Source organism: Heterodontus francisci, chromosome 34 (assembly GCF_036365525.1).
Source record: "Heterodontus francisci isolate sHetFra1 chromosome 34, sHetFra1.hap1, whole genome shotgun sequence".
Classification (NCBI taxonomy): Eukaryota; Metazoa; Chordata; class Chondrichthyes; order Heterodontiformes; family Heterodontidae; genus Heterodontus; species Heterodontus francisci.
Window position 1 is genome coordinate 19,461,828 of NC_090404.1, and position 14,943 is coordinate 19,476,770.

General features: G+C 45.0%; 1 protein-coding gene across 1 annotated transcript in view; it reads left to right on the forward strand.

The window, feature by feature from the left end:
• Positions 1–14,943, forward strand: part of LOC137348696 (zinc finger protein 585A-like) — a 45,965-nt gene that overhangs the window by 4,985 nt on the left and 26,037 nt on the right. Inside the window, exons 2-3 of the mRNA XM_068013953.1 lie at positions 287–407; positions 3,339–4,232. Coding sequence (XP_067870054.1) covers positions 3,367–4,232 — 866 coding nt within the window. The 5' untranslated portion in view covers positions 287–407; positions 3,339–3,366. The remainder of the gene's footprint in view (positions 1–286; positions 408–3,338; positions 4,233–14,943) is intronic.

The following is a 14,943-nucleotide window of genomic DNA, read 5'->3' on the forward strand; positions in this document are numbered from 1 at the left end:
GGCCCAAGCTTACAGGTGGACACCACGTGCTCCCTCTCCAGGGACACACGGGCACAGATATAGCCGAAGAAGAGAGGCAGACAGTCTGGTTGGCCAACCCAGTAATATGCAGGAACAAAAACTATCAAGTGGTGCGGTGGAGCCCGGGTTAACGGCCTTCATCTTTCCAGGAGGCACTGTGCAGCAGGGCGCATGCATGGCCATCCTGGGCCAGGAAGCTGGTGGAGAGACTTGTAAATTTCTATCCTGGGCTGACAGTGATGGCTTTTGTAAACTCCTTTTACAGGTGCTTAGAAGGAGAGGATTTGCAGACATGAAACTTGAACAAAACATCACGTAAAGATCTGACAGTCACCCGATTCATCAGCACCTGAACAACATCGGCCTTTGAATGTGGAAGGAAGAAGGTTTGTCTGTTCTGTCTGTGGGAAAAGATTTCAGTGTGACTGGAAAAGCACTGAGATACACAAAGCCCTGGTGAGACCACACCTGGAGCACTGTGTTCAGTTCTGGCCACATACCTTAGGAAGGATTTATTGACCTCGGAGGAAGTGCAGCGTTGATTTACCTGAACGATACCTGTAATACAATTGTTACATTACAAGGAGAGGTTACACAGCTGAATCATAGTCATTACAGCATAGAAAGAGGCTATTTGGACCTTTATGTCCATGCCAACTCTCTGTAGAGCAATCCAGTCAGTCACATTGCCCTCCTCTATCCTCATAGCCCTGCAAGTATATTTCCCTCAAGTACCCATCTAATTTTCTTTTGAAATCATTGATCGTCTCCGCTTCCACCACCCTCATAGGCGGCGACTTCCCGATCATTAACACTGACTCTGTAAAGAAAGTTCTTCCTCACATCCCCATGTATCTATTTATTTATTTAGAGATACAGCACTGAAACAGGTCCTACGGCCCACCGAGTCTGTGCCGACCAACAACCACCCATTTATACTAACCCGACAGTAATCCCATATTCCCTACCACCGACCTACACTAGGGGCAATTTACAATGGCCAATTTACCTATCACCTATTACCTAGGTCTTTGGCTGTGGGAGGAAACCGGAGCACCCGGCGAAAGCCCACGCGGTCACAGGGAGAACTTGCAAACTCCAGTAGCCAGAATTGAACCCGGGTCCCTGGGGCTGTGAGGCTGCGGTGCTAACCATTGCGCCGCCCACACAAAACCTTCATCTGTGTCTCCTAGTGCTTGTACTATTAGCTAATGGGAACAGATTTTCTTTGTCTACCTTGTCTAAACCGGTCATAATCTTGTACACTGCGATCAGACCTCCCCTCAATCTGCTTTGTTCCAAGGAGAAAAAAACCCAGCTTCTCCAAACTAACCTTGTAGCTAAATTCCCTCATTCCTGGAACCATTCTGGTAAATCTCCTCTGCACACTCTCAAGGACCTTCACATCTTCCCTAAAGTGTGGTGACCAGGACTGGATGCAATAGTCTAGATATGGCTGAACCAGAGCTTTATAAAGGTTCCCATACCTCAGGAATCAGTCTGGTGAACTTTCATTGCACTCCCTCTGTGGCAATTAAATCCTTCCTTTGGTAAGGAGACCAAAACTGTACACAATACCACAGGTGCGGTCTCACCACAGCTCTATACAATTGCAGCAAGACTTCTTTGCATCTATACTCTAATCCTCTTTCAATAAAGGCCAACATACCATTTACCTTCCTAATTGCTTGCTGCACCTGCATGTTAGCTTTCAGTCACTTATGAACCAGGACATCCAGGTCCTTTTGGACATCAACACTTCCCAATCTCTCATCATTTAATAAAGACTCTGCATTTCTGTTTTTCCTACCTAAGTGGATAACTTCATATTTTTCCACATTTATATTCCATCTGCCATGTTCTTGCCCACTGACTTCGCCTGTCTAACTCCCCTTGAAATTTCTTCCCATCCTCTCACAACTCTCATTCCCACCTAGTTTTGTGTCATCAGCAAACTTGGAAATATTACATTTAATCCTTGCATACAAATCATTGATATTGATTGTGAATAGCTGGGGCCCAAGCACTGATCCTTGCGATACCCCACTGATCACAACCTGCCAATCTGAAAATGGCTTGTTTATTCCTACACTCTTTTTTGTTCGTTAACCAATTCTCAATCCATGCTAATATATTACCCCCTATACCCTGTTTGCTAACTGCTCATGTGGGACCTTATCAAAAGTCTTCTGAAAATCTAAATATACCACATCCACTGGTTCCCCTGATCTATTCTGCTGGTTACATCCTCCATTCCAACAGGTTCGTCAAACATGATTTTCCATTCAGAAATCCATTTGACAATGCCCAATCGGATCATTATTATCCAAGTGTCCATTTATTACATCCTTTAGAATAGATTCTAGCATTTTCCCGACAAAATATTTTTAAGGCAGAGGTAGATTCTTGATAAGCAAGGGGTTGGAAGGTTATCGGGGGGTAGTTGGAAATCTGAAATAATCAGTTCAGTCATGAACTTATTGAATGACAGAGCAGGCTCAAAGGGCCGAGTGGCCTACTCCTGCTCCCAATTCCTATGTTCGTATGATGCCAGGCTAACAGGTCTGTAGTTCCCTGTTTTCTCTCTCCCTTCTTTCTGAAATAGTAAGGTTACATTTGCTACCTTCCAATCTTCAGGAACCATTTCAGAGTCTATAGAATTTTGGAAAATGATCACCTATCTCTACAGCCACCTCTTTCAACATTCTGGGATGTCGATCATCAAGTCCAGGGGATTTATCAACTGTCAGTCCCATTAATTTCTCTTGTACTACTTTTTTACTCATACTAATTTCTTTCAGTTCCTCGTTCTCGCTAGTCCTTTGGTTCTCTAATTTTCCTGGGAGATTTTTTGTATCTCCCTCTGTGAAGACCGACACCAAGTATTTGTTTAGTTTCTCTGCCATTTTCATATTCCCCATTATAAATTCCCCTGTCTCTGCCTGTAATGAGCCCACATTTGTCTTTGCTGATCTTTTCCTTTTTGCATACCTATAGAAACTTTTACAGTCTGTTTTTGTTTCTTGCTAGTTTACTTTCATATTTCTCTTTCAGTTTCTTGGTCCTCCTTTGCTGAATTCTAAAATGCACCCAATCCTCAGGCTTACTATGTCTTTTGGTAACTTTATAAGCCTCTTACATTAATTTAACACAATCTTTATCTTCTCTTGTTAGCCATGGTTGGATCACTTTTCCTGCTGGGTTTTTGTGCCTCGAAGGAATGTAAATTTGTTGTAAAGCTTGTATTAATTGTTTAAATGTTAGTCATTGCCTGTCTACTGTCATACCTTCTAATGTAGTTTCCTAATCTACCACAGCCAACCTGAATATCATCAGATCTTGAACATGGAAGGAAAAAGCACCGATCACAGTGGAGAGAAACTGTACACATGTTCTGTGTGTGGACAAGATTTCAGCCAATCATCAGACCTGTCAAAACACAAGTGCAGTGACACTGGGGAGAAACAGTGTAAACATGGGGACTGTGGAAAGGGATTGAATTATCCAGTTAAGCTGGAAACTCATCCAGACAGTCACACCTTGGAGAGGCCGTTCACCTGCTCGGTGTGTGGGAAGGGATTCACTAAATCATCCAACCTGCTGACACACCAGCGAATTCACACTGGGGAGAGGCCGTTCACCTGCTCAGAGTGTGGGAAGGGATTTACTACTTCATCCGACCTGCTGAAACACCAGCGAGTTCACACCGGAGAGAGGCCGTTCACCTGCTCTGTGTGTGGGAAGGGATTCACTTGGTCATCCACGCTGCTGAGACACCAGCGAGTTCACACTGATGACAGACCTTTTGAATGTCCCGACTGTGGGAGTTGCTATAAAAGTTCCCAGGGACTGATGTCCCACCAACGTGTTCACACTGATGAGAGACCATGCAGGTGTTCTCACTGCGGGGCTGGGTTCAGGCGATCAGGTGATCTCACTGTACACCAGCGAGTTCACACTGGGGAGAGGCCGTTCACCTGCTCGGTGTGTGGGGAAGGATTCACTCGGTCATCCCACCTGCTGAGACACCGGCGAGTTCACACTGGGGAGAGGCCGTTCACCTGCTCCACATGTGGGAAGGGATTCACTACTTCATCCTCCCTGCAGACACACCAGCGAGTTCACACTGGGGAGTGGCCGTTGACCTGCTCAGTGTGTAGAAAGGGATTCATTAATTCATCCAACCTACTGAGACACCAGCGAGTTCACAAGTAACTACAATGATCGGATTCGGCTGTTAATCACCTCCAGGACTGAACCATGTTCATTGGGGTCTATTTCTGCTAATGTTAGTGAACTCCGGCCCAGTTATAGGGGTTAATATTCTGGATAAAAGTCAAATAAATCAGCTGTATGTTGAACACACAGTGTGTCAAGTCTATATCTCTAGTACAAGTTATTTCCTTTAGAAGTGCTCTCCCTCTTCCCTGTCTCCTCCAACAACAAGTGCGAGGAGCTCATGGTCTTCTTTGTCACTAAGATTGAGACGATCTGATCAGCTGCCTCTGCTGCTTCCCTCCCTTCCGCCAGCCCACCAGGTCAAACTGTCTCTAACACTCCTGTATTTTTGAAGAGTTGAAGTTTGTGGAGGAGTTAAAGGGCCCACAGGATCACTGGAAATCACATTATCCACGGATCTCCAGGTCAGAAATGCATGGAGAAGTGAACAAAGGAAAATGTTTATTTATTTAGAGATACAGCACTGAAACAGGCCCTTCAGCCCACCGAGTCTGTGCCGACCAACAACCACCCATTTATACTAATCCTACATTAACCTCATATTCTCTACCACATCCCCACCATTCTCCTACCACTTACCTACACTAGGGGCAATTTACAATCGCCAATTTACCTATCAACCTGCAAGTCTTTGGAGCCTTTGCTTTTGAAAAGTCTGGGAGATCCAGCCTGGGAGGAATTTGGGACTTTTAACGCCAAAGGATGTCATCATCAAAAAGGACTGTGCAATGTATTAGTGCAGTGTGAGATGTTCAAGTGATGTTTGCATTTTTTCCTAGTGCTTAATAACCAGTGTTTCCTGTCTCCCAGCTTTGTTTCTACTCCTCATTCAGCTGATCCCAATATTATTCCTCTATTCACCCCTCACTTGTAATTTTCCTGATTATATTGGTGGTATTGAAGGAGCAGGAGCTGGAAACCATGGCAACGGCAAGAAAGTGACAGCATGATATTGGGGGCAGGAAGAAAGGTGTGTCAGTGTGAAATTGGAGGGAGGGGGAAGGAGTGTCTGTGAAATTGGAGGGAGGGGGGAAGGAGTGTCAGTGTGAAATTGGAGGGAGGGGGGAAGGAGTGTCAGTGTGAAATTGGAGGGAGGGGGGAAGGAGTGTCAGTGTGAAATTGGAGGGAGGGGGGAAGGAGTGTCAGTGTGAAATTGGAGGGAGGGGGGAAGGTCAGTGTGAAATTGGAGGGAGGGGGGAAGGAGTGTCAGTGTGAAATTGAAGGGAGGGGGTGAATGTTCCACCTTAACTGGAGACAGAGGGTGAAGAAAAGTTAAATCTGGTCACATGACTGCTGTGACCACTTGTGACTTGGAAACTATGATCAGAACAGATGTTTCCTGAAGTTAACGGATTAATATTCCTGTCTTTTTCCTTCTCAGAAAATCTCAGGGTATATTACAGTTTTCCACAGCCTTACAGACGTTTCATCAACTCCAGGTCACAGCCGACAGTTACATTACCTGAGGGCTGAAAGAACTTTTGAAACACTCTCACTGTGTCGTGTTGTACTAGAATGGGATCAGACTGGTCCTGAACCATCTTTTCTTCAATGCAATTCTTTCTTGTATATATATTTCACATTGACTGTTCAGTGTGTGTTAATAGATGAATTTACCCATCGGGTTAAGTCACGCTGATCCCCTGGTCCCCGAAACAGTTTGGTCCAATCAGTAAATTTCAGATTAACTAGAAACTCCCTGTTCTGGATTTCTCTTTTTGAAATGAATTGTACAAACACCAGGGTCCCAGATGAGACCCCCTGCAGAATTCTTCTCATTTCTATTAACAAACCTTTTCGGAGTTTCAGTTGGTCACTTTGACATTAAAGGAATAACAGTTTGATTTTATATCTGATTGTAACCAATTCACAACATTTGCTACTTCAATAATCAGAAAAAGCAAACCTTCCATAATAAACATTTAATTCCAGTTCAGTGGGTTCTGATTCTCACGTTGCAAACTGGAAAGTGACCTCAGTGATGGAGTTATTAAAAATACCCAGCTTATTTCAAGAGTGCAGTCTGAGACTCGGGCCTGGAGTTTCCTCTCGTCAGTGCAATCTCACTTCCACCCAAGTCTACACCATCTTTAAAGCTTTGGAAATTGTTTGTGCCCAGACTGCAGTCTCTCTGTGTGAAAATGCTGAGGAAACTCCGGGCCTGGATGTGGTATATGGGGCAGTCCAACTACTGCTGGATACAACTGCAATATTATTGACTTTAAAGCAAACACATTCTGTCCAACTGAGGCCATTGATCTGGGTCCAGTTATTTCTGTCAAGTTCCAGTTACTGTCCTCCAGTCCTCATGGAAGGCCACACTGTTAAACACCTAATGATTTCCAGAATGCTGAAACCAACATTGACAAAAAGCGGAAGGATAAAATGACTGCAGGCTCAGATGTGTATCAGTAAAATTTTCAGTGTTAGATTTTGACGATTTCCATTTTGGGATTTATTCAAATAGACCAGATTCCTTAAAAAAAAAGGAAAATTGGTGAAAAGCAGAAAACCTCAGGTATCACCTTGACCTTGTCATTCTCTTAATCTCAGACAAGGCCACCTCTGTTCACTTCCTTGTCTCCCTTACCCCTCACATTCCCCTTCCTTCTGCGTCCATCCTGGAGAAAACTCTCCCCAAGTCACTTACAACTGCTCTTTCAAACTCTCAACTGTCTCGCCATTGGCCGTCCATTTGTCACAATACTTCTGCAACTGGCGAGCTGCTCAATCGCTCCCTCAACCTCTGATGCCTTTTCCCTCAGTTAAACCCTGACTCTCCCACCCTCGTCACTCCCTCATCTTCACCTCCTCCAGTCTAAGGAGCTCAGATTTGAACATATCTGACCCATTCATTACCAGAGCCGGCTGCACCACACATCAAGCTCTATCTGGCCCTGCTCTCCTCTGCCAAAACTGCTCACTATTTCAGGATCATTCCTGAAAGCAAAGATAACCCCAGCTTCATTTCTCCACTACCGTCTCCCTAAACCTCTTTCACCTGACCTCAAACAAGTGTAAGGAGCAGATGGATTTCTTTGTCACTAACACTGAGACCATCATCCTTTTCTCCACCAAGGCAAACATCCCCCGAGATTCCCTCTTCCCTCACCCTGAACCTGTGTCTTTGTCTAGTTTCTCTCCCATCATGTCCTCTCCAAGTTCACCTTATCCATGAGACCCACCTTCTCTCTCATGCCCATTCCCATTAAACTGATCAACCAACTTTCCTTCCTGGCCCTCTTGTTAACTAACATTGTAAACAGTTCCCTTTCCTCAGGTATTTCCAGTTCCTTTTAACACTCTCATTATCACCCACCTCCTCCAAACCCCCACCCTCAACCTCTCTGTCCCTGTAAACTCCCAACTCATCTTCAACCTCTCATTCCTCTTCAAATGTCTTTTTGCATCCCAAGTCCGTGTCCACCTTTGCTGTAACTCCATGTTTGAACCTTTCCAATCAGGTTTCCGTCCCTGCCGCAACACTGAAACAGCTCGAATCCATCCCACAAAGGACATCCTCTGTGTCTATGGGACACTATCCCTCCTCAGACTTCTTGACCTCCCAGTCAACCACACCATCCTCCAAGACCTCCTCCATTGTCCAGCTGAGTGGGACTGACTTTACTTGGCTCCACTCAGACCTATCCAATCGCAGCCAAAGAATCTCTACCAATGGTTTCTCTTCTCACCCCGTTACCTTTGGAGTTTCCCAAGGATCTATCGATGGCCCCTTCTATCCCTCATCTATCTGCTGCCCCTTGGTGCTGTCATCCATAGACATGACATCAGATTCCACATTTATGCTGATGACACCCATCTCTACCTCTCTTGACCCCTCCAGTGTTTGTGTTGTCAGCCTGCTTGTCTATTCTAATGCTCTTCTGACTGACGTCCACCCTGCATAAACCTCAGCTCATCCAAACTCTGCTGCCGTTTACGCCAACCATCGCAAAGTCCCACTCATCCATCACTACTGAGCTCACTGATCTACAATGGCTCCAGCTCCACCAATGCCTCCATTTTAAAATTCTCATCTCGGGTTCAAATCCCTTCATGGCCTCACCCCTCCCGATATCTGTAACCTCCTCCAGCCGTACAACCCTCAGAGAACTCTGCATTCCTCCAACTCTTACACATCCCTCACTCTCTCTCTCCCATTGGCTGTGCCTTCAGTTATCAGCCCTAAGCTCTGGAATTCCCTCCCTATACCTCTCTGCCAGTCCACGTGTCTCCTCTTTTAAGACCCTCTTAAAAACACATGTCTTTGACCAAGCTTTTAGTCAGCCCTCCTAATATCCCCTTCATTAGCTCAGTGTCAATTTATGTCTGACTTGTCAGTTTAAGCTTTTGAGATGCACCTTGGGACGCTGTCCTACCTTAAAGGTGCAATGTGGATGACAGTCGTTTTTTAAATCACATTACAACAGACTGGGGAAGCTAGTATTAAAATAATATCTGGGTACACGGAGTTAGGTTGCAGATCAGCCATGATCTCACTAAATGGCAGAACAGGCTCAAGGGGCTGAATGGCCAGCTCCTGTTCCAAAGACCTTAATAAACTTGGTCCCAAACACAGCTGATGAATGGAAGAACTGGGGAGAAGGCATTTCAACAAGAAAGCAGCACTTGAGCAGAGGTAGAGTGTGGGGGGAGTCTGGGGAGAAAGTACATTGGAACTGGAGTAGACCATTCAGTCCATCGAGGCTGCTGCACCAAGAAAATTTGATCCTTGTTGATCAATTCATCTCCCCTCCCTTGAGGAAATCCCTTGAAGATTTATTTGACATATATCCAGAACATTAATAACTCCTATAACTGGGCTTGAGTTTATCAGCAGAAACAAAACCTAACTGTCAGAATGAATAGGTTCAGTCCTGGATGTGATTAACAGCAACAATAACAGCAGAATTTAACCCTAGCAGTCACTTGTGAATTCGCTGGTGTGACAGCATGTGGGATGACTGAGTGAATCTCTTCCCACACATGGAGCAGGTAAACGGCCTCTCCCCAGTGTGAACTCGCTGGTGTGTCAAAAGGTTGGATCCTTCAGTGAATCCCTTCCCACACTCGGAGCAGGTGAATGGCCTCTCCCCAGTGTGCACTCTCTGGTGTGCAAGAAGGTTGGACGATTGCTTAAATGCCTTCCCACACACAGAGCAGATGAACGGCCGCTCCCCAGTGTGAGTGCGTTGGTGTCTCAGCAGATCATTGTTGCTTTTAAAGCTCTTCTCACAATTAAAACATGGAAAAGGTCTCACATCAGAGTGAACAAGTTGGTGTGTAGTGAGGTGGGATGAAGATGCACATCCCTTCCCACATACGGAGCAGGTGAATGGCCTCTCCCCAGTGTGAGTGCGCCGATGAATTTCTAGCAGAGACGGGCAACTGAATCCCTTCCCACAGTCCCGACATTTCCAGGGTTTTGCGGTGTTGCAGGTGTCCTCGTGTTTCTCCATGTTGGATGATCAATCGAAGCCTCGTCTATACATAGAACACGTGTATGGTTTCTCTCCGCTGTGAATGGTGTGATTTTTTTTCAGGCTGTGTAACTGGTTAAAGCTCTTTCCACAGTCAGTGCACTGGAACACTCTCGCTCGGGTGTGTGTGTCTCAGTGCTTTTCCAGTCACACTGAAGTTTGAAATCTTTTCCCACAGACAGAACAGACAAACATTTCTCCTTCCACATTCAAAGGCCTGATGATATTCAGGTCCTGATGAATTGTATGACTCTGTCAGATGTTGACGTGGTGTTTGGTTTGACTCTCCTATGTGCAAATCCTTCCTTTCTAATATCCTGTAGAAAGAGTTGCAAATGTCATCACTGTAAGTACAGGACAGAAATTCAGAACAGACAATTCTAGTTTCTGTGGAACATTTTTTCTCTCTTATTCCTCTCCCAAAGCTGTAAATCCCATCCCACACACTCTCGCTCCTTCCTGTGATGAAATCCAAACCCATGGCACCATTGGTTTCCTCCACTACCAGTTTTCTCCCTCCCTCTACTCTGGCTGGGTTCAGTTCTCCAGCCCCTGTGTGCAGAGTGAGAATCAAATCAATGAGTCAATGATTTTCACTCCTGGTCACTGGGACCCTGAAGCTCCGCCCACTCTCTGAGCCGTCACCAAGATGGCCACGCATGCGCGCTACCGCCTGCTCAACCAAGATGGCAGCCGTCAACCTGGCCCAGTTTCACGGAAAAAGCCCCAGAGCTGCAAACGCGGGATCAAGAGGTTCTATTCTGGGCTTGGAGCCTACCCTAGGTGGTTCTGAAGGCCCAACGCCCACCCGACGATGATTCTGTGATTCACTCCTCTGCTTCTCGCCGGCTCTCACGTGCTGCAAAAGAGATTCCAGCCAGCACACAGCACTGATCAAAGTGACACTGCGCATGCTCCAGCTACAGACCAGCACTGCGCTTACATGCTGGGCTCTAGCAGTGTGAATAGGGCACATTCAGTTCCGCGTTGAATGGTGGGTAATAGCCCCGCCATTGCAAATCGTAGGGCAGGCTCAGAGATGTCTGTTTCAGTGCTGTATCTCTAAATAAATAAATAAATAAAACGGGACAAGTAAACTAACATCAAGATTAAAATATACCTGCAAAATATTTTGCCCCAAAAGAACTTTTTATTTTTTTTTATTTTAGAGATACAGCACTGAAACAGGCTCTTTGGCCCACCGAGTCTGTGCCGACCATTAACCACCCATTTATACTAATCCTACACTAATCCCATATTCCTACCACATCCTCACCTGTCCCTATATTCCCCTACCACGCACCTATAGTAGGGGCAATTTATAATGGCCAATTTACCTATCAACCTGCAAATCTTTTGGCTGTGGGAGGAAACCGGAGCACCCGGCGAAAACCCACGCAGGCACAGGGAGAACTTGTAAACTCCACACAAGCAGTACCCAAAATCGAACCCGGGTCCCTGGAGCTGTGAGGCTGCGGTGCTAACCACTGCGTCGCCCAAAACTGCAAATGAGGTTCATCCTAGCTTGTAAAATATATTTTTAAAATTCAAAACAAACAATGCTGTGGTAATAAAAACAAGAAATGCTCGAAATACTCAGCAGGTCTGGAAGCATCTGTGGAGAGAGAAGCAGATTTAACGTTTCAGGTCAGTAACCCTTTATCAGAACTGATGAAAACATTGTTGTGGATTGTTCTTACTGGGCTTCAATTTTTTTCTGGGGCAATAGCGCTTCATTTCGCCCAGATGGTAGCGTTGGAGCAGATTTGCCCCTAACAAAAATGGCGACGAAGGGGGCGGGGGTCTGACATTTCTCCTCGGACCGCAGCTGGTGCGCGTGCGCGAAGTGGGATCGTCGGAGGTGCGCGCAAATTTTTTTTGTCGCATCGGGATATTTGGGCGGGAATCGGTTAACGCTCATTCATTCTTGGGATGTGGGTGTCACTGGCAAAGCTGGTATTTATTACCCTGTTCCTTGTCTCCCCTTGAGAAGGTGCTGGTGGTGGGCGGCCGCCTCCTTGAACCGGTTTCATACGACTGAGTGGCTCGTTCGGCCACTTCAGGGGCAGTTAATATTCAACCATGTTATTGTAAAACTTCAGTCACATATACAGACCCAGAGCGGGTCAGGTCGGCAGGTTTCCATCTTTCGAGGGGCATTAACGAACCGATATTATGCCAATTGTGAAAGACTGGACTATCCGGTCCTTTATCCCTTTACTGTTTGTGGGATCTTGCTATGCAAAGCTTGGGCTGCCCCCGTTATCCTACATTACAAGAGTGAACACGCATTTTAAAGATGCTTAATTGGCTGTAAAGTGCTTTGGAACACCCTGAGGTTGGGAAAGGTGCTGTATAAATACATGTTCTTCGACAATCCAGCAGCTTCATGTTCACTTCTACTGATAACCAGCTTTTTTATTTCCAGATTTTGACTTCTGATTCTCAAACTGCCATGGTGGGATTCAAACTCACGGCCTCTGGATTAATGTAACAGAACCATGAGTAGCACCAAGTTCTGCTCAATTGAGTGCTGCGCGACAGAGTGCTTAACTCAGGAATTTGGTAAGTGTGGGAACTTCAAGGGTTGATCTCTTTCTAAAGTCCAGTCAAGTTTGCATTTAGCACTTTACTATTAAATATAAGTTTATTTCAGTCTTAGTGGTAAACTTGCTGCTTGCTTGTTTCAGCTGCACGGTTAATTCCTGAGAAAGCTATTTAGAACTGGTTCCCTTGTCAGCAGTGCCTGACCTGAGTCTCTGGAATTCTCGCTAATATAAATACAGGAGGTTTTGTTAACGCACAAAATAAGCAGCACAAAGTTCTGCTTGACTGAGTGCTGAACTCGGGAATTTGCTAAGTGTGGGAATTTGGTGCAGTGAGGGAGGAGGTGCTGTTCTGGTCTTTTACAGAACAAGCAGTGATCCAAGAGAGGGAGCTGGAGACAGTGAGAGATGAAACCCAGCGGCATCAATTAGGGAGCAAGTAGGTGATTGGTCAGTTTTAAGTTTTTTTTTCCCTTTCAAAACGGGGACAATAGTTAAACTGGTACTGGGGAGATATAAGTATTATATTAAATTTGTTGATTAATTGAATTACTTAACATAACTATAAATTATCATTTATGTTTCTAAACTTGCAACCTAATTAGTTAAATAAAACACAATAGAGATGGCAAAGCAGGTGATGTGTTGCAGTTTAGCATTTGGGAGCTGGTGGATGCAGGTCAAGGAACTTCAGCTCATATTCTGAGACACCAGGAGAGGGGAAAGTCACTGGACACTTTGTTCCAGGAGGCAGTCACGCCCCTTAGGCTAGGTACTTCAGACTTGGTCCATAGTCATGGACAGGAGGGTGTGACTTTGAGTGAAACAGGTATGGGGACCCGGAAGGTAGAATTATAGGAGCATTAGTCCTTGCAATTGTCCAACTTGTTCGAGATTCTTGCAGCTTGTGTGGACGAGAGCAAGGAGTGCAGGGTGGATGAGCAAACTGACCACAGCACTGTGGTGCAGGGGGCCATTCAAGTGGGGGGAGTAAAAGGGAATGTAGTTGTAGTAGGGGACAGCATAGTTAGGGCGATAGATAGCCAAGAGCATGAGTCCCGAAGGCTGTGTTGCCTGCCCAGTGCCAGGGTTAAAGACATCTCCTCAGGCTGGAGAAAAACTTTTCGTGGGAGGGGAAGGATCCAGTTGTCTTGGTGCATGTAGGTATCAATGACTGAGGTAGGACTAAGAAAGAGGTTCTGCTGAGGGAGTATGCGCAGCTAGGGACTAAATTAAAAAGCAAAACCACAAAGGTGATGATCTCTGGATTACTACTTGAGCCACGAGCAAATTGGCCTAGGGTAAATAAGGTCAGAGAGTTGAACGTGCGGGCTCAAAGATTTTGATTGATGGGTCACTGGCGCCAGTACTGGGGAAAGGGGGAGCTGTACCGTTGGGATGGTTTTCACCTGAACCATGCTGGGATCAGAGTCCTGTTGAGTCGTATAGCGAGGGCTGTAGAGAGGGCTTTAAACTAAATATTTGGGGGGTGGTGGGTGGTGTCAGTTCACATGAGGAGAGATTTGAAGAGTAAGGGAAAGGACAAGGCAACAGTGCAGGTTAGTGATATGGGTAATGGTAACCAGGGTGTGACAGGAAGGGACGCAGAGTTTAACGTTGATAGTCCATCAGAGAGTCAGGTCCATGCAGGGAATCATCGTAATACAATAAAATTAAAGTCACTTTTCTGAATGTGTGGAGCATCTGCAATAAGATAGATGAACTAGTGGCATAAATAAGGATAAATGGTTTAGATCTAATCACCATTACAGAGATCTGGTTACAAGTGACCAAGGCTGGGAAATAAATATTCCAGGGTACACAATATTTTGAAAAGACAGGTCGAATGGAGAAGGAGGATGGGTAGCCCTGATAGTAAAGGATGACATAAGGATACTAATGAGGAAGAATCTTGAAGTACAATCAGTGCGGGTGGAGATTAGGAATAGCAAGGGTCAGAAAACACTGGTGGGAGTAGGTTGTAGGCCGCCTAACAGTCGTTATATCATTGGACAGAGCATTCAACAAGAAGTTATTGGAGTTTGTAACAAAGCCAATGTCGTGATTGTGGCAGATTTAATCTTCAAATGGACTGGACCAATTAAATTGGCAAAGGTGGTCTGGAATATGAGTTTGTAAAAAGCTTTTATGACAGTTTTCTGGAGCAATATGTCGTGGAACCAACTCAGATAAAGCTATTTTACTTCTAGTACTGTGCAATGAAGCAGAGTTAATTAGTAATGTCATCGTAAAGGATCCACTGGCAAATAGTGATCATAGTACAGTTGAATTCCACTTTAAGTTGAAAATGACATACTCCAATCACAAACAAAAATCTTACACTTAAACAAAGCCAATTATGTAGGTATGAGGAGAGAACTGGCTCCGGTTGATTGGCTAAACAGACTAATAGGTATGGCAGTAAATAAACAGTGGGAAACATTTAAAGAAACAATTCAAAATGTTCAATAAAAATACATTCCTTTGAAAATCAAAATGTCAGTGAGAAAAATCCATCCGTGGCTTACTCAGGAGGTTATGGATAGTATTAGATTAAAAGAAGAGACTTCTAATGTTGCAAAGAATAGTAGTAAGTCTGAGGATTGGGAATGATTTAGAAACCAGCAAAGGGCCACCAAAAGTTAATAAAAAAGGGA